The sequence below is a fragment of the Gopherus flavomarginatus genome, chromosome 10 (assembly GCF_025201925.1).
Source record: "Gopherus flavomarginatus isolate rGopFla2 chromosome 10, rGopFla2.mat.asm, whole genome shotgun sequence".
Lineage (NCBI taxonomy): Eukaryota > Metazoa > Chordata > Testudines > Testudinidae > Gopherus > Gopherus flavomarginatus.
In genome coordinates, this window is record NC_066626.1 from 4,456,002 (window position 1) to 4,481,970 (window position 25,969).

Sequence of the window (25,969 nt, forward strand, 5' to 3'; positions counted from 1 at the left end):
CCATCTCTTGTCGCTAATATTTAGCATGGTTAGGTTCTGTTTACGTTAAATCCAGTTTCTTCCCATTCTGTTTGTTTCGAAGTTTGACATAGTATCATGCTTTGAATGCTAAAGACATAGTAGCAAGTTTAAATAATTTTTAATTTGAGTTCCTATACAACCAGGGGGGAAAGTGAGGTCATCTTAGTTTTAATTAATTTGTCCCACATTTTGTAAGACGTCCGAAGGGTCTTTAAATACAAGCCAGCAAATCAAAACACCGGATGCACTGCGTACATGGAGCCTGGTAAATATTGTGAGGTGCTCAGGTACTACAGTAATGTGACTATATAGGTAGCTAAGATGTGATGGTCAGCACAGTTTTAAGGCTAGAATGATCACCTAGTCCAGTGGCTCTCAAACTTGTTTCCTGGTGACCCTTTTCACATAGCAAAGTTTTGAATGTGACCCCCCCTTAGAAATTAAAAACACTTTTTAATATATTTAACACCATTGTAAATGCTGGATACAAAGCGGGGTTTGGAGTGGAGGCTGATGGCTCGCGACCCCCCATGTTATAACCTCGCGACCCCTTGAGGGGTCCCGACCCCCAGTTTGAGAACCCCTGACCTAGTCTGACCTCCTGCATAACTCCCAGAAATGTCTGCAGCAAGCCCATATCTTATGGGATATCCTCTTATTGTTGGGGACAAATTCAGATTTAGCATAAGATCCTGTTAACAGCTAGTCTAAAATGGCCCATGATGGAATGTGACAGCATCAAAATGTTGTGAAGCCATCGCCACAGTGCAGAGTTTATCCCAAAGAGTAAACATTTTGAAGAAGGCCTTGCCAGAGAAAATCAAACCTTACCTCCTGGCAATAGCACATGTAGCAAGAAAAGGATTTTATTTTTTTTATCAAAGCTTCCAGTGGGCTGCTGTTAATCACCAAGAATAAAAAAAACATTGCACAACTTTCAAGGACGTGGCAGTGCCCTTTTCTAAAAACATGAGAGCATCGTTCGTTTTAGTCTCCTGTCTGGGTGCAGTGTACAGGATACAGCTGCAGTGCGAAGTGGCTGGTCTGAGAACAGGAGCCCATCCTGGCAGTGACAGGCAGCTACAGAACCTGCTGCAGGGAAGTCACTGCTGTTACTCGGTAATGCGGAGCAATGCCACATGCTGCAGAATTACAGCCTCTTCGTATCCAGCACCAACTCCAAAGCACTTCCCGTATTCCCGGGGCGGTGGAGCTATGTCTTCCTGCAGCATGGGGATTCTGCCATCTCTTTGAGTTATGTTTGCTGAACCAGAGTTGAGTTTCTCTAGCTGCGTCCCTTTCCTAGCCCCACACTGGGCAACTCTGAAATGACCTCAGACCACGGTGAGGCTCAGTGCAGGGTTGTTAATAGAAAGAGCGGGGCATTCCCTGTACTCCAGCTAGTGCCCTCTTTGCCCAAAGAGCCTTCCCATGAATTGGTGGGTGGGAAGGGACAAGCATCTCTTTGCCAGCCCCTGAAGACCGAGGGGTTAGGAGGTACAGGCCAGCCAGTTATCCCCTAAAAGGGGAAGGCATAGGAGATCATTTTTGTCCCCTCTATCCTCAGCCCAAGAAGACACACAAGAAGATCAATTGTGTAGCCAGAATTTGAGGAAGGCTCCTGGCCCTACATCTGTCAAATGGGAGCAGTGTTGGTGAACGGATGGTCCAGGACGGGCCTTATGAGAGTTTTGAACCCCCCCCCCTGCAATTTCAAACTGTTCCCTCTTGTACGTTCTCATTTGGCTGTGAACATTCAGCACAGCCCCTCACTGTACAAGCAGCATACGGGTCATTTTAAAATTTTTAAACTTATCTGTCTTGCCTTTTGATGGAGGGAACAAATCCAAACCAGTTGGGGCATGCTGCTCCGTTAGCCTGTGCATATGGAACGCTTGACGTAGCAAAGAGTTTGGAACAGAATCCTGGATCTTAACACTCCTGACCCCGGGAGAGGCGCAACCTGAAAAGGCATTTGGTGGCCTAGGCTTATAGGTAGTTTTAAAGATTGCTGTGCACTGGTCGTGCACAGCGGGTGGCCTAGGAAGAGACTATGGACCAAACATTGAACACTGTGCCAGCAGGGAAATCAAGTAGTGTTTGTAATGTTTATTTCTATTTTTCTGTTGCTAACAGTTGGCTTTCAGCTGAAACTGTTAATTCTTTGATGCTGAATTAAAAAGTAACCTTAAAAGTCACCCAAACTGAACTTCATGAATGCCCTCCACCATGGCCTAAGCAGTGGGAGAAGGAGAGAGGTACATTAAATGAAAGAATCTGTTTGATTTCCAGGAAGCATGAGAGGAAATCCTCAAGCACACTGGTTTGAAAGTCGTTTTATATTTTGCATAGGCTGATGGATTGATTCAGTCCACGTGTCCCTTGTATGAGGTCCAGGAAGCTGTTTTCGCCTTTCTGGTGGGCATGCTTCCCAGCCAGATGGCCTCTGGCTTTGAATGCCACAGTAATACAAGTCGTAAGATGATAGCCCCACTTTCAGAGCCTCCATTCTCCAGCTAGTCTGAAAGACTCGAACATGCGGCTGATTTAACCGCTTTGCTGTGCACTTGTCTCCATGGCAGTTGTCAAAGGGTCGGCCTGCTACACTTCGTCAGTCTGGCAGTGCTGAGAGAGCCAGACCATGCGTAGGTGTTGAGCCACAGACAGGGGATAGGGGCTGCAGAGCAGTGCTGCTGCGATGAATTAGTTGTGCCTTTCAGTTCTTGCTCCATGTGTCTCTCAGCTGAGTGGGCGTTCAATGGCATATTCCCTTTGATTTCTTTTCAGTCAGACATCATCTACCAGAGTGTGTTTGAGCTGATCCACGTGGACGATCGAGCCATGTTCCAGTGCCAGCTGCATTGGTCCCTAAACCTGCCTCCATACAAGGAACCGGATCAAGGCACAGACGGTAAGTGACCAGGGCTGAGGGAATACAAGACTGTGCAGTGAGAACCATGACTACTGCTGCCTCAATGAGCTCTACAGGAAGAGCCCCATGGAGACTGACAAGCCTGAAGTGCTAAAGCAAACAAAGGGTTGTAAGGCACAATGGCACCTGCAATCCCACTGGGAACCCTGTCCAAAGGCGGGAGTGGGAGGGGAGCTGGCAATGCAATTTGTGGCTGTTTTGAGCAGGATGCTATTCTGAAGAAAACTTATTCTTAGTGGGAGCATCGAATGTGTTTTGATGAGCAGTGGAGAGCCAGACCAGTCAGAAAGATCAAGGAATGGAGGAGCCAGTGCCTGGTGGACATTAAGGACTCAGCATAACAGGAATGTTCTGAAGTGGTTTCAAACAAGACGAATACATTCTCTTTTGTTTTGGTTTGGTTTCCCAGCCATGCCTCATGTAGACAGCAGCAGCACCACCATGGATAACCCCCAGCACCTGCCACCTGAGAATTCCTCCTCCTTAGAAAGAAGCTTCATCTGTCGCTTCCGTTGCTTGTTGGACAGCTCCTCGGGATTCCTGGTAATCCAGCCAGCAAGGCATTTGGGCTCGAATCCCCAGAGAGTTAGGCACCTACCTCTCAATGGGAGCTAGGTGCTTAAATGCCTTTGAGGATCTAGGTCTTTCTCCCCTGCTGCACTTGCCTCATGAAAGTCACACCCCTGGGAACAGACTCTGAGCCTGGCTTCTCGAGTAGGTACTAGTTTCTGCTGTGGGATGGTGCAAACCTGACCAGAGATGATGGGAGTTGATGGGGAGTATTGGGATATTTCCCCATTCATGCCACACTGTGGGGAGTCCACAGAGCTTTGCCAGGCTTAAGCTTCCTCTGGACAGTTGGGATTTTGAGATGAGACAGTAGAGAGGAAGGATGGCCTGGTGGCCAAGGCCCTGCCCTAGAACTCAGAAGAACCATGTTCAACTCTCTGTGTGCCCTGGGGCAAATCTCACTGTGCCTCTGTTTCTCATGTGCCCAATAGGGATAATGGCAGTGTGTTTTCTGTGAAACAGGGATAATTTTTCCCAGATCATGGGGGATATATTCAGTAATGTCTGTGTGGTACCTGGATACTACAGTGGTGGGGAGTTGAATGGAGAGATTTTGATATGAATGACCCATATCACTAATGTATATCTTTGTCATCTCCACTTCTTCCTGCTTCCCCAAAGGCCTTGAATTTCCATGGCCGTTTGAAATTTCTCCATGGGCAGCAAAAGAGAACAGAAGATGGGACCCTCAGGCCTCCCCAGCTGGCTCTGTTTGCCATCGCAACTCCGCTCCAACCGTTTTCTATCCTGGAGCTTCGAATGAAGACCTTCATCTTCCAAACAAAACACAAGCTGGATTTTACCCCCGTGGCCTGTGATTCAAGGTATGGCACAGAGTCAGGGCCAAGATGCCACATGCTCACAGCTCTCGTTAAGTTTGCTGAGGATATAGGCAAACATCATGCTATAGCGGATGTGAAATGCAAAACAAGAGATGCTAGTACTGCTGTTGTGGAAACAGAGAAAACATTAGATTGTAACCCTGGCCAAATGCCGGATTAAGTGAATAGAGAAAAGAAAGTCTCCTATGCAAAGTTTGTCCATTGCATTACAAATAACCTGCAGTAAACATAATTACATTCAGAGGGACATCATCGGGTTAAAATCCACTGTGTCTCAAAACATATTTCCAGCTATTGGCATAGGCTGGGATTATCACAGCAACATAAAGAAGTTAGGTGCCTGTCCATGGGCCAGCTGCCTCCTAAGAGCTTTCTCATGGCCTGCGGTCACTCTGCAGCGTCCCTGCCTCGGTTTCCCTTTTCTTCAGTTCTGGGCCTATAACTTAAACTATCAGCAAAATTCTTCTTCAGTTCTGCAGTTCTCCCTAGACTCTCAAAGCAGAGTTCTCAGATCTTCCCCATGTTCCCACTCCTAATCTTTCCCTCCAGACTTTCCCGCCTCAAGTCTTTCCTTTAAAGACTCAGGGTCCCCTCCCAGAGCCTGCTCATGCTCAGCAGCCTCTGTAGTCTTTGCCATTTCCCACTGTAGTCTCTCAGTTCCCACCTGCCTCCTCTGGGTTTCCTGCTGGAGCCTATTCACACTCAGCAGCCATTCCCTGCCTTGGCAGGCGTCTGCTGAAATCTCTCCCTCCAGCCTCACTCTTGCTCTTTCCTTCCCTGAGTGAGCAAGCTAAGCAAGCATGCAGACATGGGATCCCCTGCTTCCTGCTGCTCCTTATCGAACAATCAGCTCCCCCAAACCCTGCTGGTTCTACTAATGAAACTCCACGCCCCATCCCAGCTGTGGAAGGCAGGGCTAATGGTATGGTCCTGGCCAGCTCCAGGCCTCTGACTGTTAAAGGGGCTGGCCACCCTGTTACAGTGCCCAGCTTCCACTGAAATGGGCAGCTAACTCAGGCTCCTTTGAAAACCCACTCATGGTTATTTCAGGGCATTACTTTTACTTTACAATTATTATTGCTCTTCTACCTTGTCCTTCCATGTAGATGGCATCTTGCTACAAATTCTCAGCTTGGAGAACATCCAGAAACACCTTTAAAGCAGTGGTCCCCAAACTCTGGGGAGTGCCTCCTAGGGAGGAACATTCAGGGGTGGGTATGTGGTGGGCCAGCCTCTACAGGTAGCAGGAAAGGAGCGCCATGCTTCTGTCCCTGCTCTGCTCCCAGACCAACTCCACTCCCAGCCCCGCTCCTCCCCCTACCCCAACTCCCAGTCCTGCTCTGTCTCCAGCCCTGGGTCAGCCCCCATAGGGGATGCGGAGGGAGCATCATGGCTCCAGGCCCAGCTCCGCCTCCAAGCCAGATCCGCCCACAGTTCCTTTCCACCCTTAACCCGAGCTCCACTTCAGCTCCTGCACAACTCCCAATCCTGGCTCAGCTGTCATTCCTTCTCCATCCCAGACCAGCTCCTCCCCTACCCCAGTTCCGCCCCAGTCTCCGCCTTCAGCCCAAGCTCCCTTTGCTGAGGGAGCCTTGACTGTGAAGTAATGAGGGGGGAGGGAGCACAGGCAGATTCCATTACTGGCAAGGGGGCACAACTGGGAAAGTTTGCGCACCATTGGTCTAAAGGCAAAGGTGCAGGGAGAACGTACTGAAGATGACTCTTCCTAACTGTTCTTCCGTGAAGTGAGCAGAGTTGGATGGAATTTTTTGGCTGGAACATTTTTCTGCTGGAAAATGTTAATTTGCTGAAATCAAAACATTCTACAGGAACTTGACAAAATTACAGTGGAACGCAGCCAGGGTTCGATCCAAAACCTAGTTCATTCCAGCTCAGATGTCCTGCTCTTCGGCAATCAGTCCGCTGGGCTGAATGGGAGCTGAGAGGCTAGAAACCCAAGCTTATATGCAGGCAGTTCCTTGACAGCCCAGGCTTCCAGGATCCCCAGTCTTGGGTAGCTGGCTGGACAGGCCCCAACTCCCAGGCTTCCCGAGGACTTAGGAGGCTGGTTTCCTATTCGGAGCAGCTCCCCTGAGGACTTGGACAGCTCAGCAGGCTGGCTCCTTGGGTAGGCGGGTTGCCTAGTTTCCCAGCTGGGGCAAAAACAACGAGGAGTCCTTGTGGCACCTTAGAGACTAACAAATTTATTTGGGCATAAGTTTTCATGGGCTAAAACCCACTTCATCAGATACATGGAATGGAAAATACAGTAGTAGATATATATACACAGTACATGAAAAGATGGGAGTTGCCTTACCAAGTGAGGGGATCAGTGCTAATGCGCTAATTCAATTAACAGTAGAATACCCAGGGAGGGAAAGGGAAGAATACAAGGGGGTGGTCATTCTGCAATACCTGTGCACACCAGCTGGAGTAGTCATTCTACAAAAAAATTTGAGTTGATTTTTCTTTGGTTTGTTTTATCCTGGTGAGGACTGAAACATTTTCAAAATCTCAGAATTTTTCACAGAATGGAAAATGCCTCTTCACTCAGCTGGAGAGATAACTATGGGTGGGCTAAGCCCACCAGAGCTTTCCCTGTTAACCCAACCTGTGCAGTTATCTGATAAGCCCTAGCTAATGGACCCACATAGCTGTGTTCTGCATTCATCCTTGGTCCTAAAAGTTCCGTGAACTGCATTTCCTGTTTTGTTTGTTTTATTTTACAGAGGTAAAGTTGTGCTGGGATACACAGAAACTGAGCTCTGCATGAGAGGCTCTGGGTACCAGTTTATCCATGCAGCAGACATGATGCACTGTGCAGAGAAGCATGTGAAAAGTGAGTTTGGGGCCAAGCTATAAGATCAAAGATCCCAACTCAGTGAACATGATTGTATTGTCCTATTTTATGCAGGGATGGTCTACTCAAGGGAGATTACTAGAGGGGAGGGATAGCTCAGTGGTTTGAGCATTGGCTTGCTAAACCCAGGGTTGTAAATTCAATCCTTGAGGGGGCCACTTAGGGATCTGGGGCAAAATAGTACTTGGTCCTGCTAGCCAAGGCAGGGGTCTGGACTCAATGACCTTTCAGTTCCATGAGATAGCTATATCTCCATATATTATTTTAATTATTATTTTACCAGCATAATTATAATTCTTTGTATGCTGGTCCCTTTGCGTATTCCACATGTGGGTGCACGCCATGCAAATGAGTCCGGAAGTTTTTCCAGGCAGTGTCCAATGACCTGCACATGAACTGTATCTTCCCTTGTGCTCCCCAATCAAAGGTATAGGGGGCAGTGTGAGTGGATACCTCTCCAGTTCCCTCTTACGGCCACATGGCCTGAGTCAGAATCCTGTCTTCCTTCGCTCTTGAACTCTCAAGAAGAGTTATGGTACATATTGGCTGCAAATAATTATCCTGTAGTTTAGAAATCTTAGTTGTACGTCATATAGTTTAGAACAATTTAGTAAACCCCTCCCCCCAGTCGGGGACTGTCTTTGTCTTGGGGACTATGCCCAGGTTCCTGGGCTTAAAGAACTGCATCTCCTGCCTCTGCTCTTTTTCTGTCAGCGATGGTCAACGGTGACTCTACTGTCTGGGTGAGGTGCATAGGTTTGAGAAGTGTCCTTCCTGCCCAGAACCAGAGAGGCCCAAGGAAGGACTCAGGCTGAAGAAGCACCTAATGGAAGAGGCTTTGAGGCCCTGCTTTGATCCGGGCCAGAGGGACCTCCCTGTACTTTGGCCTCAGCTGACCAGCAATGCCCCTCCAAGCATGAGCCACGGAGCGGAGCTGCTGGCACCAAAGCCCAAGGACTCAGGACACAGGGCTCCCCATGTGAGTAAGAAACACACTTATGTGCATAAGGGCAGATCCCAGGAGTGGACTGCGCTCAAGGAACATGTTTGCTCCCCAAGCCATGCCTGGTCAGGTGAGACGTCATGTACAGATCCCATGGAACTGGCGCCAAAGCCCTCTGTGCTGGAGGATAAGGCAAAGAAGAAAAAGGATCCATCAGTCCCAACAGTGAGTGCAGTACCAGGTCAGAAAGACAGACCAATCCCATCCATGAGGGCAGGTCTGGACGTACCATTGGTACTACCTCGGCAATTCAGAGAGTGGCCAGCTCTGATGGATAAAGCAGGTCCCTCTGGTGCCTTAGTGGGAACTCTGCAGACTCTGGCATAAGGAGAATTTTCTGACACCAGAGGATGTCTTTCTCCCCCACCCACAGTCTCCACTTCTATCGGGCCCTGCAGTTCTCAGGGAAGTTCTTAGCCGGGAGGCCAAACTGTTGCTGCTGTCACAGGAGAGACCCCATCCCGATTCATTGGACAGGAGCGTCTCAATAGCAACAGCACCACCATTTCTGATGGAACCTCTTCAGACTTGGAGGAGTCAGAGGCAGTAGCTCCACCGATATCTCCAGAAAGGTGCAGGAGCCCAGACAGACAGCCACAGAACCCCGAGCCTCTTGACTACAACACTCCCTCTGCCCAGGGACACCTGGTCATTACCCTTGGGTATCACCACAACTGATAAATCCCTCCTTCTGGCTGTACTGGGGCCCCTGGGATCCTTATAGCAGATGCCCAGAACTTTCGCAAGGGTCCTACCATTCTTCCACTTCTCGTCAGCCAGTTCCATCGGTGTATGAGGAGGAAGAAGCAGTGCCGGTGCCGCCAGTTCTGACTGGAACCTCCTCATGACTGGACAACGCGGTCATCCAGTTGCCACCCTCTCTTCAAGATCTATTCCAAAGGGTGGTCGATGACTTGCAAATTCCACTGGAGGAGGCCTAGGGCCCCCAACACCATCTCTTGCAAATCTTGCAGCCACAGGGACCATCCCTTCCAATAAACGAGGCCATCCTGGGACCAGCTAGAACAGTTTGGCCTACTCCAGCATTGTGTGCCCCCACCCTGCAGTGAGCTGAGAGGCATTGTTTAGTACTCTCCTGTGAGGTAGCCCTACCCCGGTCCCACTGTATGTTGTTTACCTTCTTTTCTCCCCCAGTTGGAGGCACTTGGGGGAGTTCTCTGAGGCAACCACACATGGGCAGAGGGTTGGCTCCTCCTCTTCCCTTCCCCTTGAAAAAGAGGAGGATCTGCCTGGAAAGAGGGCCAGTCTCTCAGACAGACCCTGGATATTCAGCTCCAATGGGTTAATCTCCTAGAGTCTATTGCTTCTATTGCTCCTTCATGGAGTTTGGCTTCTACCACTCTTCCTGGGGCACATTTCTTTGCTGTCAGTCAGGGAGGCTTTGGGAGTGGTGTGTCTTGTGGCTGTTTCCTCCTTGGCTAGGACCAGCAGTCTCTGGGTGGAGCAGCCTTATTCCTGATCACTGTCCCTTCCTATGGTAAATTCCCCTTTTTAAGCTCCTCCTCCTTTAGGCTGAACAAGTCTTGAAGGTGCATCTTGTTACCATGGAACCGGCCCATAAGAACTCATTAGTTTCCTTCATATCAGAGTGATGGTGTGTCCCTTCACATACCTCACCCCTCAAGATGAGAAGGCCATTTGGGGTTGGGTTGTCTCCATCCCCGATCTCCTGTGAAAAGAAACTGGGGTCCTTTCCCACCTAGTGTTGTACTTGGAAGCTATAGTGTTGTAGTGCAGGCTACCATCTCGTCATAGGAGGGTTCATGTCCCCTGTTGTCTGTATCCAGCGTAGGGGCACGTAATCAGTGATCAGGAAAAAGGGGCTACACAACAAGTAATACCTGAGCGTGTCTACTGCCCACTGGTAAGTTAACACTTCCTTGTCAATAATTGAGTACGACTTTTCCCTAGGGAGTAGGACCAGGTGTTTTTCTCCTTCAAAGTCTTGTGAGAAGATGGCACGAGATCGACATTCGAGGCATCTGTGTATAGTATGAATTCCTGAAAAAAATCAGGGCTGAAGAGCACAGGTGCCTATCATAGTCGTGTTTTCAGTTTCCTGGATGGCTTCCACACGCTTCTTATCGTAATAGATCTTCTGAAGGTTGTTGTCAGGGCTGGCCTTACCATGAGGCAAACTGAGGTGGCCGCCTCAGGTGCCAGACTGTGGGGGGCCGGGGTGGACACCACAAGGACCCAGAGTGTAGAAAATTTCATCTGGTGCCGGTGCATATGTATTCTCCCTGCTCTAGATGCACAGAGCTGGTGGAGTGCTGTGCTGGAGGAAGAAGGGCACAAGAGACATAACAGGCAGGCAGGAGAAAAGGTGAGAGGGAATAACAGAAAGCAGCAGGAGCTGCAGGGAGAGAGAGGAGGCGGCACCTCTTATGTACCTCTCTAGCACCCCCAGGAGCCTGGATTGATTCACACCAGCTTCTCAGGGAGCTTCCTGTTTCCTGCTGCTTCTGTGAACCCACTTGAGGAGAACAGGCAGTCAGCTGAAGTAGCAGGAGCCAGTTAGACCCCTAAGACGCTGATATCTTCCCTCACTCAGGCCCTGCTACCAGCCTGCTTATTTGTCCCCTTCAATCAAGTGTTGAGAGCCACAATAGCTGGCACAGAACAGCAGTCATGAGTGAAAGAAGAAAACGCCCCTCTGGGGCAGCATTCAGAAAAAGAAAGCTTTTCTATCTAAGCAGGAAGGAGCTCCCCGGAGATACATAGAATCATAGATTATTAGGGTTGGAAGGGACCTCAGGAGATCATCTAGTCCAACCCCCTGCTCAAAGCAGGACCCATCCCCAAATGGCCCACCTTAAGGATTGAACTCACAACCCTGGGTTTAGGAGGCCAGCGCTCAAACCACTGAGCTATCCCTCCTGCTTTTGCTGAGTTTAGTTCCTTAAGTCTAGATGATCCAGGACTGTGGACCAACTTGAGCAGTGCTCTTCACCTTGGTTAGTTTTTGAGGCCTTTAAGTGGAAAAATTGTTGTATTGTTTTTTGTCTTTTCATTTTCACTTTGACCTGCAACATATAAAAGAGATGAATAAAGTAAATGTTTTGTTAGGATAATGCAAAGTTAACATGAGGATAATGCAAGTTACACCAAAATACATAACAAATTTCCATTCCCAGTCACAAATCTAGCATTCTGGAGCAAAGTCACTAAAATATAGTCCAACAAACAGATGTTTATTTAATGTGCCCTTCACTTTTCCCTCCACCGCACTCCACTCACCGGTGTTGTTCTTGGTCAGTGGAGACTCAGAGTTCAGAGGTGCTTTCACGTGAGTACACCTCTCAGGTGGGGGGCAAGAAGGCACCTTCTTGTTCCTCCAGCTGCTCACTGTTCGCTCTGGCCACTGCTGTTTGTTGTGGCACCATTCACTCCACCACTCTGTTGACAATACCCTGCGCAGTCACCTTCTGCTGCCACCTGCCACCGTGACCTCTGCGAGTTGGTCTCTTGAGGTCCCACCAGCTCTCAGTGATTTCAGCTGAGCTCTCAGTGGGGGAACCTCGCTGCTAGTGCAGTCTGGGCTGTCTCTTCCACAGAAACACTGTCCCCACAGCAGGACTGAGCACTTAGACCTGATTATCAGTGAGTTCAGCTGCAGTGGTCACTTAACAGAACAAAAGACTATGTATGGAGCCTAATCAGCTCTGTCTTTAAACAGTGGAGAGGGACAGGTTCCCACCCTCTCTCTTGAGGCCCTCAATCAGCACAGGCTAAGTATAGTTCTACTGCCCTTTACTCATACAATAAGAACAACAACATTTCATTCCTCCTCCCACCGGCATTCAAGTAATTTGTAACCCAATCCCAGCCAAAATCTATCACTTGGGCAACACAGCTGTTTGCTGGATACCTAGGTAGATTAGGTGTGCATGTAAATACAGTCTGGTCCTGAAGCCTTTCCCCCCAGCCCCAGCTTCAGCTCATCACTAGCTGTCAGTGAGAAAGCTCATTTAGACTTGGTTTACAAATCATCATTTGAAATTATTAGGTTGGCCAACATCACCAAATGAATACACTGACATTGTCATAAAAAACACAGTTGTATAAGAAAGCTAGTCTATGTTCATACTTTTCAAATCTATTATACTTTTTCAGATACGTGTATTTTATCATACACTGTATATGCTTTTCAAGTGTGTAGTAATGTTTCAATTCCAATTCACATTTCCGAATAGTCACTAACCTGGCATGTAACTAGTTCACAAAACTGGATGGAGGGGGGTTGGGGAAATTCAAGGGTGGATGTAGGGGAAATCACTGCTGCACAGTATTCTGTAAAGAGAGAGTCTCCCTCCAGCTACACCCCAAATTCCTCCACAGAATTGTTTCCAAATTCCATATCAACCAATCAATTCACTTACCTGTATTTTTTCCAAAACCTCATGCTTCTCCTGGGGACAGGAAACTGCACTCCCTCGACGTCAGATGCAACCCAATGTTCTACCTGCAGAGAACCAAACCCATCAGAAAATCTGAGGCTCTTTGTCGCCATAGTGAAAAGGTCAAGGGGCCAAGCTGTAGCCTCACAGAGAATTTCCAAGTGGGTCTCAGGATGAGTATTGAATACTGTACGATAGCAAACCTTCCCCTCCTAGAGGTGTTACAGCTCACTCCAGGCAAACACAAGCAGCCTCCATGGCATTCTTATCAGATGTCCCATTGCAGGACATTTGCAAAGCCACAATTCAGTGCTTGGTCCACAGGTTTATGGCTCACGATGCCCTGATTCAAGTGGTACTAGGGATGCAGCAGTAGGAATGGCTGTTACAAACAGCTCTGCTAGCAGCTTCCTCGCACCCACTGATTGCTGCTTGCACGACACCCACCTGTAGAATACACGTAGGGACCCGCCCTTGAAAAAGAAGACGATGGAGAAAAGGTTACTTACTGTAACTTGAGGTTCTTCAAGATGTGTAGTCCCTATCTGTATACCACTACCCACCTTCCTTCCCCTCTGCTGCAGACTCACTTGCATTGTGGTAAGAGGAGGAACTGGAGAGGTGTCGACCTGCACCACCCCTTATGCCCTCATTTGGAAGCACAAGGGAAGGTACTGCACACGTGCAGGTCAACAGACACTACTTAGAAAAAATTCCAGACCCAGGCACATAACACAAATGCATGCCCACGTGTGGAATCCAGATAGGGACCGCACATCTCGAAGAACCTCCCCTTGCAATAAGTAACATCCTCCTGTACAAGTTTAACTTCCCAAAGAATGCCTCTGAGTATGAGCTAAGCCAGGTAGCTGTACTAGCATAACTAGAGTGGTATAATTATACTGGTAGAGTTATGCTGGGAAATTTCCACATGTAGACAAGCTCTGAATTCTGACTTGCAGCAGCCCATTTTAGTTTAGTCCTAACCTTGTCCTATCCAGAAATTGCTCATTTTGTTAAGCTGTGCTGTGTTTCTGTGATGTGGACAGATATCCACTAGGAATCTGACCGAACCTTCTGAAATCACTCATTTGTGATCCAGGTTTGATTTGACTGCAGCCCTCCAGATGTGAAAAGCTAATGGACAAACATGTCACACCACCAAGACTCAAACGTCCCAAAGCCACTGAGAAAATTCATTGGAACATAGGAATAGCCAGACTGGATCACCCCCGAAGTACGTGTAGCCCAGTGTCTTGGCCGGCACCAGATGCTTCTGAGCTTCTAATAGGCAGCTGTGTGTGGTAATCTGCCCCAGAAAGGTCTCGTTCTCTTCCCTAGTAGTTATAGTTTGGTTTAAACCCTGAAACATGAGGTTTTATGTCCTACTGAGGTTTTATAGCCCAGTGCTGATCCCAGGCAATGAACTCAGGGCCAGTAAGGATTTCCTTTAACATTATACACTTTGCCAAGTAAGGCCAGGGCGTAGCTATGCAGTGTCACTGTAAAAGGTTTGCCTACATGGTTTGTGAGTTGGTCCGTGAAATGGTTCTGCAGATCTCAGTTGGTAACGTTTTTCTGGGTGTAATAGACAAGAGCAGGCTGAGAGCTATTTCTTGGTGCATTTTGCTGAGCTTAGGCTGCTACCTTCTTCTGTTTGCCCTAGTTATGAAAACCGGAGAGAGCGGAATGACCGTTTTCAGGCTGCTGACGAAGAAAGCAGGCTGGATCTGGGTCCAAGCAAATGCGAGACTGGTGTATAAAGGAGGCCAACCGGACTGCATCATTTCCAGGCTGCGGGCCCTGTCGTAAGTGTCCCTCCAGATGGCAAGGGTGAAATCCCGGCCCCATTGAAGTCAATGACAAAACTGTTACTGAGTTCGCTCAAGTCAGGATTTCACCTTGCAGCCTTCATTTCCTCAGGGCATGGACAAAATCACCTGCCATGCTGAAATGCAACTGTGTTGAAATTGTACCTGGTCCCAAGCCTCAAAGATGGCATCCAAGCTTCCCCAAAGTTTAGGGGTGTTCAGATCTGGGGCGGGTCTCTAGATCATAGGCTGATACACTGCCCAGTGTTCTGCAGGTCAGACTAGATGATCATAATGGTCCCTTCTGGTCTTAACATTTATAAAACCTATGAAAAATAGCCTTTCAACAGAGCTACCTAAGCCACACTGACACTCGGCACAACCTCTGGCTCCATTTATCTGAGTTAGGAGTATTTCCCATTTCAGAGCAAGCCAGAAAACAAAGCACCCCCCCCCCCCCCCCCGCATTGTAGGGTTTAAAGTAGATAAAACACTCAAACCGATGCCAACTTGTTTGCTCTCATCTCACTTTCTAGCAGCTGTTTTTTGCCCAGCCCTATGTATTTCATTGTCCTGTCACCCTCTTCTTAATGTCCCATTCATATACCTGCAGGAATGAAGAAGGAGAGGAGCATTTGTGCAAGCGGAGCCTGCAACTGCCTTTTCAATTTGCCACGGGTGAAGCAGTCCTGTATGAAAACAGTCTGCCAGGGTTCCTGGACTACTTGCACACCAAGAAGGTTTCAAAGGCAAAGAGAGAGACCCCCCTGAAGCAGGACTCAGTAGATCCCAACTCGCTCCTAGGGGCCATGATGAACCAAGACGAATCCATATACATCTCCCATGCTGATAACGTGCCACAGTTCTCCCTGGCAGATATTGTCGATGTACCGGAAGAGCCATGGCTGGATGATGGAAATAAGAGAGCTGTCAAAGAGAGTGACTCACTCCTAGTCATCTTTGAAACACTCTTTGAAAAGAGCAATGTGGATGGTGACATCTCTAAGACTCTGCAGAGCCTGGAAATGGATGACCTGGAATTAAAGCAATGGGAGGAGATCTTGTGCAACATGGACACCAAGGAGCCAGTGGCCCAGGGTTTCCTGGAGAGGCCAAATGACGAGGTGACTTCCTGTGTGGAGGAGATATTGTTTAAAAACGATAATGGAAAGAATCTGGGGTTTCCACAGTATGATGTGATGGCTTCATCTCAGGCCCTTATTCAACAAATTCCTCTGGAACAAATTCCACAAAGCACTCAGCTAAACAGACTTCAAAACCAGCTGGTCAATAATAGGAAATGCAATCAGCAAAGCAAGCCTCTGGTGAATTGTCACCATTTCTGGGAGGCTAATTCAGCAGCCTCTGCACCATCTGGATTCCAAAATCCAATGTATACTTCACATCAAAATTCACTAGACCATGATCTTCAGGGTCCTTTAGTCACCAATATGTCCCAGGATATCACTTCTAAACCAGAAAAGCAAGCATGTTTTGATCAAGCAAATTTGCTAAGTGGGAATATACTAAGTTCCTTGGGTTTCAATAACCAGCGAACTACAGGGATTAATCTAACAAATCCTGCACAGGTATTTCAGCCAAAGGCTCCTGCTCCAGTTTCCTGGGGGAATGTTATTCCTAATAATCAGATACATCAGGGCTCAACTCTGATTGACTCAAATCATCCAGCTCCATTAAAAATGAATTCACAAGAGAGTCAGCAGCCAGACCCATTGGTTTCAATGAATCCAGTCATCAGTTTCAATCAGAATAATTCTCCAGGAGGTCGCTTGTTAGATGTTTGGAAATCTGCCACTCCAAATCAGCTGGGAATCAAATCAATGGAGACAGAGTCACCAACTCTATTGGCAAATAACCAACAGAATCTTTTTGGATCACAAGTAACAAATCCATGGATTTCCTCCTCACAGCCTGCTTTTAACAATGATCAGGGCATGCAAGAGTTCAGCATAATGCAGGTGTCTCCAGTGCAAGCTCTACAGAATGAAATATCTGATTCTGTTGAGCAAAAAACTAGTACATTAGAAGCTGGCCACCTGTCTAGAAGCCATTCCTTTCCCCAGCATACCTCTTCACATGGACCTCACTTAATGCCACATTTGTACAATAAAGAGCAGCAGCAGATGCTTCAGAACAAACAGTTGTCAACACAGCAACAGCAGCTGATGCAAGCAAGGATATATCCTCAAGCTCATTGCAGGCCAACTCAAGTGCAACACAATGGACTTCCACTGGCCAGCTCCTTGGAGCCAAGTAGCTGGTGTCACATTCGCTCCCGGGTGGGAAACCAGCAAATGGACAATATTCGTGAAAGCTCATTGAAGTCCTCATCATGTAGCACGTTATCTAGTGATGTTACATTAGCTTCATGGGAATATGAAAACAGTGGCTTATCCTTTGAAAATGATGTTGTGTTTCCTAAAGCCACTCACATGACATCCTTTCCCCAGCAACAAAATACCATGCCCTGTCATGCTGAGAGCAATCCAAAACTGTGTAACTACCAAAGGCCTAAGGAACCCATTCTGGGTTCCTTGGTGACTCCTCCCACAGAAGCTGGTTTGAGAGGACCTTTCTATCAGTTGGAACCAAATTTTCCTCCCGTGTCATTAACAGATAGGCAGATGAAGAGTCAGCAGCAGCTCTTCACTTACAATATTCAGTTCAAGGTGAGGGAGGGGGGCATATGTTAAGGTATGAAAACTGGACGGACACAAGAACAACCAAGCTGTGCATGTTAAGTGACAAGCTAAGACATATGAACATTATATAAGGTTTGGTTTTGTAGTTATTGTAGTTATACAGACACAATGCAGATGGATTTTGAATATGTGCAGATTCATTTTGAAACTTGCAACTGAGAGCCAAAAGCTTCCAGCCCATTGAGGAAGGAAGATATCTGGGATGTCAGTATTTCTTGAAGGCCATTGTTCTATAAAAATGGCTTTAAAATGTTAAACAAGACCACTTTTTATCTTAACAATGCCATTTCAGCATATTCTTCTTCACAACCCCTTATACAGTCAGTGTTCAAAGCACTATTTAAAAAGTCTGTTATAATAATGATCCTTGAACCAACAGTACAAACTATTTCTGACCTACAAGCCAAATTTTGAGAAGTGGCTAGTGATGTTAGATGCCTAATTTTTGTGGGCACCTAACCTGAGACCCCTTAAGGGGCATCTTTCACAAGATGGGTGCTCAGTACTTCCTAAAAATCACAGCCATTTCCGGTGTCTCAAACTAAACACCTGAAATAAAGTTGGTTGGGATTTTTTCAATAATACCACCCCATTCCTCATCAGAAAATGCTGATTCATCAAAACTGAAATTTGTCATGGAAATGACTCATCAGTTTTGATGGGAAGGTTTCTCAGGCCCAGGATTAAATTTCTGATCAAAGTGAAGGACTCACCTGTGATGTGTGAATTCCAGGTTCAAGTCTTAGATCAGGGACTTGAACTTGGGTCACCTACAGTCCCACTGAGTGCCTTCACCACAAGGCTGAGTCTATCTTTCTGCAGGCCCAGGAATATTTTATGATCTATACAAAATAGGACAGCTCCAACAGGAGCAATTAAGAGAGACCCACTAGAGAATAGCCTAGTTGTTAGAGCATTCACCTGGATTGTGGCAGACGCAACTTCAAGTCCAGAGGATTAGTATTCTAATATGTATTTCCAATCGAAGATGATAAATATAGTTTCTCAGCTCTGCAGCCAGCTGTGAGCAGTCTCCACATCCAGCTTCAGGGTTATCTTCTACAGACAAAGAATGTAGGCCATGCTTGCAGGATGGGGGATCCTATCCTGGGAACCAGTGACTCTGAAAAAGATTTAGAGCTGTGGTAGATAAACAGCTGAACATGAGCTCTCAGTGTGATGCTGTAGCCAATGGAGCTAATGTGATCCTGGGGTGAACAAAAGGGGAAATTTTGAGTAGGAGTAGAGAGGTTATTTTACCTCTATATTTGGAACTGGTGCAATTGCTGCTGAATACTGTGTCCAGTTCTGGCACTCACAATTCAAGAAAGATGTTGGTAAATTAGAGAGGGTTTAGAGAAGAGGCACAAGAATGATTGATTTTAGAGGATTAGAAACCATACCTTATAGTGATAGACTCAAGGAGCTCAATCTATTTAGCAGAACAAAGAAAAGGTTAAGGGGAGACTTGATCACAGTCTGTAAGTACCTACATGAGGAACAAATATTTGACGATGCGCTCTTCAGTCTAGGAGAGAAAGGTGTAACACAGTCCAATGTCTGGAAGTTAAAGCTAAAACAAATTCAGACTGGAAATAAGGTGTAAATTGTTAACAGAGTAATTGACCACTGGAACAATTTACTGTAGGTCGTGGTTGGATCCTCCATTGCTGACCATTTTTAAATTGAGATTGGATGTTTTTCTAAAAGTTCTGCTCTAGGAATTATTTTGGGGAAGGTCTCTGGCCTGTGCTATACAGGAGGTCAGACTAGATGATCATAATGATCCTTCTGGCCTTGGAATATATTAATCCTCCCCTTTCATTGCTTTGCTGACATGCTGACACTTTCCTCCTTTTTTCCTTGCCTGATTGCGATTCTAACTCATCTCTTCTTTTTCTGCTCAGCAGTGTCACCAAGATGAAGAGAATGCCTCCATGGAATTTACTTCTACAATTGCTAAAGACGGTGTGTGTTTCCCCAAGTACTGAGAGGGAATGTAGCAATAGAGAAGGAAAAGACCCTGCTCCCAGCTGTGGACTGATTTCATGGCCTTGGATCGGCAAGACTTTTTTTTCCCCTACTGATGTGTGACTATTTCGGTATTATTATAATTGTTGCTGCTGGTGGCTTTTTCTTAGTGAACACACATGCATTCCTGAGACACTCTACTATGGATTCCACAGAGATGAACTTAAACGCTCATGCATTTTCTATTGAAGAAATTATACCCCTCTCAACCAGTTGTCTTCTGCTTGATCTTCTGAGCAGAGTCAAGGAGAATTAAGCACCAATAACCGGATTAGGCACTAAAGTAACTGAGCCACAATAAGCTTTAAAAAACTGGGAATAAGTACTTGGAGTTTCCAATGAGTTTTCCAGGTCAAGTAATTACCAAGACAAAGGACACAGATGTAAGAAAAATGCCTGAGATGCTGCAATAGAAATTCCATAAGGCTGCTGTCTGATCTCCTGCCTGAACACTAAGGCCAAGAGTTCAAATTCAAGGGGCGAAGATATGGTTGCCGTCTTTGCAAGCATTATTTGTGCATGTGCTCTTGTCCATTGGGAAGCTGTGTGTGATACGATCTGGATATGGAATGGGGGCACTTCTAAATCCAAACAGCATCTACCCCTCGAATGATTGTACATGACCAAATGACTGAAATCAACCCAAGGTTATCAGTGCTAACAAAGATGATAAGCCTTGTACTGACTTATTTTACTTTTCAGAGGTTCTCAAACTTCATAGCATCATGACCCTCTTCTGACAACAAAAATTACTATAGATCCCCAGGAATGGGGACCAAAGCCTGAGGCCACCCACTGCCCTGGGTGTGGGGGCCAAAGCCCGAGCCCCAATGCTCCAGGTAGTGGTGTGGGGGGGGGTCAAAGCCAAAGCCCAAGGACTTCAGCCCCAGGCAGGGGACCTGTAACCTGAGCCCTGCTGCCCAGGGCCGAAGCCCTCAAGCTTCTTCGACCCCAGGCAGTGGGGCTCAGGCTTCAGCTCTGGGCCCCAGCAAGTCTAAGCCAGCCCTGGTGACCCCATTAAAATGGGGTCACGACCCACAATTTGAGAACCGCTGCTTTACATGTATTGGCCACACAGTTGTTTTCCCTACATAAATGTAGCCAAGGCTTATGGTAACTTCTCTATGTTCTATGCTGACTTGTTTATCAAAAGCTATGAGAGTCAATAGATAGGGTACGCTGCATGTTATGTTATATTGCATTGTATGCAATGGCAATGACTTTGGTTGAGTTGCACAAGATGTAGTTCAGCCCAGAATTTGGCTCAGCTCATATATAAGGACACTGGGCCAGATTCTCCTTGTTTCCCCCACGCAAGCCCACTGAAAAGTAAATGGGAGAAGGATTTGGCCCAGTGTGGTATTTACTGGTGTGTGATGTTCTATACAGTGGCTGGGTGATGCCAAATCTCTGAACCTGATTGGAATATAGTTGTCTTAGAGCCATTGCTCCATGTGGCTGCTTCAACGCCCTGTCTAGTCATTTGATATAAATATATAATGTGTAATGCTTTGATGTGGCAAGGGATAATTATCAATGTGGGAATGTGCCATTGCCTGGCAACAATCTTGTTTGTATATTAATCTGCATTTTATTTGTCTCTCCCTATCTGCCTACAGGATACTTGAGCGTATCGCCTTAGCCCCTATTTGGGCATGCAGAGAAAATACCATATTGAATACTGTGTGTGCATTTGTAACTTATTCCTCTGGAATTCCAATGGAACTCAACCAGGTGACCCAGAAGGCTCATACAGAGCAATCCACAATCAGGGATTGAGTGCGTGTCTTTTTGATCACTCAGCTCAGGAAGAGTTTACCCAATCCAAACTTTTTTTCAATGACCCGCCAAGGGAGCTTTTTGTTAGTTCCCCCCTTACCCTTTTCTAGTTATGAAATATGGGATCTTAAAGCCAGATGTATCCTAGTTCAACAGTTTATCTATATTTTTGTCATGTCATTGATTATCCATTATATCAAATTTCTGGACTTTCACAAAACTTAATACATTAGTGCCTCCACTAGGGTTCTGCCCCCAAGCAAAGTTATCTGTGCCCCATCTGTTGTCCTTTTTCTGGCCCCAGTTCACCAAACAAATTACCCACATGCTAAAGTTAAGCATGTGTTTGACTGACCTCAGTACGACTGAAGCACCTAATTAACTTCAGCATGTACTTAGCTCCATCTCTCTTTAGAAAGGCACTTAAGTGCTTTGCTCAGTCAAGTCCTCTGTATTGAAATGGAGCCACAATGACCCAACTACTGTCAGTTAAGTGGAAAAAAATATTTGGAAGTTTTGTGTACTTTGGGGCTGGTCCCAAATTTTCTGTCAAACTGTTTTTGATGGAAAATTGGGGTTTTGACAAAATGCAGTTTTACATTGAAAGTGTCTGCTTTCCATGGACATTTTTGATTTTTCATTAACTAGCCAGGTGCTAAACAAATGAAAATTGTTCTGATTTTGGCCAAAAATTGAAATATTTTATTCAGCAGTACCTTATGGGAGTTGCAGTTTGGGTGACTCATGTCCCCATTCTCCTCTGTGGGCCGTGCCCCCCAGCCAGACTTTATTGCCTGGGTAATGTAGTCCAACCAGGGAGCCAGGCCTGTAGAGAATGGGAACACAAGGTACCCAAACTACAGTTCCCAGGAGACACCACTGTGGCATTTCTAAATGGAAATATTTGGGGAGCTGATTTTTACATCAAAAAGTTGAAAATGTTTCATAGGGAAAAAAGTGCTAGTAATGCAAAGTCTACATCAGCCCCACACAATACTCCTGCTTTCTTTAGTATAATAATTTTAAGTGTTTCTACCCTCATTATAAACAGTTATCAAGAAGGCTTGGTTAATAGTATAGAATGTCTGTTATTTGGATGAATAATTTAAAGCCTGATCTTTCAGGTATCAAGTGTCCTTAATTCCCACTCAACACAATGACAACTTTGAGCCCTTAATAAAGCCAAAACTAAAAAGAAATAGGCATCAGTAATTTAGTTTGATTTCAAAGGCCTACAGGGCCAAAGGGGTTTTCAAATAAAATGAAAGCTATTGTGAACCATAAAAACTAAGCAGAGTTTTAAAAAAACGATGCTGTTCTCCGTTATAATAAAGAAGGTGCCTATAATCTGCATCAGAATAGTAGACAGCACCAAGTGCAAGTTTTCAGCTGAAAAAGCAACTTTGAGTTTACTTATAGTTCCTAAATTCACCCTCCCCTTGGCAGGTCAAAGCTGTGTCCAGGGTCTGACTCCCTCCCCGCGGTGTGTGCCTTCCTCCCTTTACTACTAATAGGAATGACGTTGACTTTGCCAAAGCACTCAGCGTTGGCCCAACTCTGCTCCTGTTGAAGCCAACAGGAGAGGAGTGAGGGCAGTCTGGACTACAGGGGTGTGCTTTGTAGAGTGCTGTAAAGTCTTGCCCTCTAACTGCCCCACGTAGACCCTGCTGGTGCCAACTAAAAGATACCTAGTTTTCAGGGCCGGCTCCAGGCACCAGCGCAGCAAGCAGGTGCTTGGGGTGGCCAATGGAAAGGGGCGGCACATCTGGCTCTTCGGCGACAAGTCCCTCAGTTCCCTTTCAGAGGGAAGGACCTGCCGCTGAATTACCGCCAAAGAATGAAGAAGTAGAGCTGCCACCGAAGTGCCAATCGCGGCTTTTTTGTTTTTTTTTTGCTCCGCTTGGGGTGGCAAAAACGCTGGAGCCAGCCGTGCTAGTTTGCATTAACATAGTTTCATACTAAGCACTTTTTAAAACCCTTCCCTCCTTGTACACCTCATGGCTTTGTCTATACATAATAGTTGTACCACCAACTATGCCAGTCTAGTTAAAGTAATCCAGTGCCCCTACTGAGCACACGTATATCTCCATCAATAGCAGGGCTTGGGCTGGTGTAATTCATTCGTATAAAAATCAGCCCCCTAGCTGACATAATTATACTGCTACAAAAACTGTGTGGCGCAAACCTAAGAGAAGAATAGAAACCTAAATTCTGTAGGAGTTGCAATGAAGACAAAAGCTCTGTTCATCATCCTATTGCAGCACACATGTGCAGTCAGAAGGAGACTGTACTGTTGATCAGGATTCAGAGAAGAGACTTCAGTGCATCCAAGCACCTAGCTCTGTTACTTATGACTTGATCTCTATATATTATGTATATTCATGTATAATGTTGGGGGTACACTTTGATTATTTTACGCTTCATGATTTCCTTGTATGTTGTGAATTTGGAGAAAAAAATGTACTTAAAGTTAACCTACTTTGTTATACATTAAAATGCAGTTTGCTTTTAATTGATTGCTGGTTCAAAGCATTCACAAGAGAGGTGCATTACTGAGAAATGCCAGAGAGACTGAGCTGCGGTTCCAAGGAGCTGCTTGTTTTGTTACTATCCAGTGAGTCCAGTTAGCAAGAAACCATTTACTGAAATAGAAACACATCTATTACGTGTTCAAGTGCCATTATACTTTGAAAAGAGACACTGCAAAACTGGCATTTGAGGGCTCCGTATTTGATACAGATTTGCCGATTGCGACTTAGATCCTGCAAACAACTCTGTGTGGTCAGGCGTGTCTGTCCACCTTGAGCCTCACTGACTCTAAGGACTTGTCTACACTACAAAGGTTTTGCTGGCGTAGGTATACCAGTAGAGCTATGCCTGAAAAGTCCCAGAAGAGACACGGGCTATACTGACACAAGGGGCTCTTTTGCCAGCACAGTTAAACCCCCTCTTCAAATGACATAAGCTATGTCAGTGGATTGATGCTTTTGCTGGCCTAGCTATGTCAGTTGGGATGTGTGATTTCCCACCCCCGCCACACTCCTAGCTCGCATAGTTATGCCAGCAAAACTGTGCAATATAGACTAAGCCGTGGGGGTCTGCCCTCATGTTTCTCAGTGTAGGTTTAGAGTCTTAGGGCTGGTCTACACTACGGGACTAACGCCAGCTACCTTAATAATGTAGCTGGAATTGACATACAGTAGGTCAACTTTTTGCAGTGTCTACACCATGCTGGGTTGATGGGAGAAACTCTCTCATCGACTTACCTTATGCTTCTCATTCCGGTGGAGTACTAGAGTCGACTGGAGAGCGATCGGCAGTCCATTTAGTGGGTCTTCATTAGACTCGCTAAATTGACCCCCTGTGGATTGATCGCCACGCATCGGTCCCCCAGTAAGTGGAGACAAGCCCTTAGCTGGCAAGTCCATTGATCATGCATAGCCCCAAATAATCCAACCCCCTCTCCTATAGCTGTGTTCATTTTTCAAATGCTAACAAGAGTAAAAAGCAATAGAGATTTAAGCTATGTCAATCCAGTCAACAGCTATGACTCCGGATATGCACAAGGAACAGATTTGTTGAGCGTGAAGGGGCCAGGTCGAGAGCGTCCTTTGGTGGACCATAAAGGATGAAGTGATGAAGATGCAAGGCTGCAATGAGGGAGGAGGATACAAAAAGGCATATGTAGAGCTGCTGTCTTCTCTTGGTAGCTTTTCCTGCTACGTTACAGCCTTCCCATCCCTTGTGATGAATATGTTACACTCCGATGCTGCCTTCGTGCTGTGTAGCTTCAGTGAGATAAGACTGTCCCCTCTCCTTTCACTCCCCATATCTATGTATGAGAAGAACAAAGGATGGACTTCCTCACTCCAGCATGGAGGATGGTGCCAGCGTAGTCATTGCTGACCCCCAACCCTCCTCTCCAAGACTCTGTGAAGGCCCCTCGGAGTCAAGGATGCAGCAGGAGAAGGTGGCAGAGACATGGCAGGGAGAGGGTGGGCGCATGTTGCCCTTCCTCCAGCCATTGATACAGTGTGATGGTGTGTTATGTGTTGCACCCTGCCAGACTCAGGAGCAGCTGTGACTAGGGAGCCAGGGGGTCTAAGGGAAGCCAAATGCCAGGATCACGTGCCTCATGTACACACATGCAGAAGAACACAAGTATGGAGTGCTGGGAATTAAGAACCACAAAGAGTACTGGGGGAAGAGACACAAACTAGCTCCTCCGTTTGTCATTCTGGCATGTACCCATCAGGCCAAACATCTGATACACTACTCATGGTGTTTGTCTTACCTCTAGTTCATTGTGATCTTCTAGGAGGGCATATTTCTACGGGCGTCTGCTGAACGTCTGGAGCATTCAGCTGAGCTAACTGACCATAAACAGAATTCCTCCAGAATGCTTTCAAGTCAATCTTGCTGCAGGAACAATCATTGCATGAGTGTGTGTGACCTTTATAGCATCTCCTCACTGTCTTAAGTCATGGTCAGCTTTCATTTTGCCAGGTTTCTTAGGAAGGCTCTCTTAAATCTTTGATTTATTGGCCATGGAATGCATTTGCTGTATGCTTAACCTTCCTGCCTTTCTGACTACATGTAAGGAAATTTGTCGGGGATGCAAATAAAAATATCTTAACAGGACAGAGATTCTCTTTAGCAACTCATATTTAATCCCCATGTCCTGTATAGCAGAGACCTCTGGCTGCTAGTGGCAAGCAAGAGTTTCCTAGAGCAGAAAGCAGATCTTGGCAACTTCCAGTCCAAAGGGACAGAGAGACTATTTACACCACTATTTCTATTGCAGAGCTCTGAGCTGCAACAGTTGGGCTGCAGCCAAAGTCAGGTGCTGAGAGATCACTGAGGGATTAAGAACCCAGCAGCCAATTTCAGAGAGAAGGCAAGTCTTCCCAAGATGTGCTGGCAGAAAACAGTGCACCTCTGGCAGAGCCCGGCAAAGCAGAGCCATCTTCTTATAA

At 46.4% G+C, this 25,969-nt stretch overlaps 1 protein-coding gene across 3 annotated transcripts in view; it reads left to right on the forward strand.

Moving 5' to 3' along the window:
* The window catches only part of LOC127058919 (aryl hydrocarbon receptor-like), a 117,277-nt gene extending 93,835 nt beyond the window's left edge, over positions 1-23,442 (forward strand). For 2 of the 3 annotated variants that reach the window (XM_050969391.1, XM_050969393.1), the window contains 7 exons: positions 2,809-2,932; positions 3,363-3,496; positions 4,145-4,347; positions 7,095-7,204; positions 14,316-14,457; positions 15,074-17,150; positions 19,091-23,442. In XM_050969391.1, coding sequence (XP_050825348.1) covers positions 2,809-2,932; positions 3,363-3,496; positions 4,145-4,347; positions 7,095-7,204; positions 14,316-14,457; positions 15,074-17,150; positions 19,091-19,174 — 2,874 coding nt within the window. In that variant the 3' untranslated portion in view covers positions 19,175-23,442. The remainder of the gene's footprint in view (positions 1-2,808; positions 2,933-3,362; positions 3,497-4,144; positions 4,348-7,094; positions 7,205-14,315; positions 14,458-15,073; positions 17,151-19,090) is intronic. The other variant, XM_050969392.1, reaches the window with a different exon arrangement.
* The last annotated feature ends 2,527 nt before the right edge of the window (positions 23,443-25,969 follow it).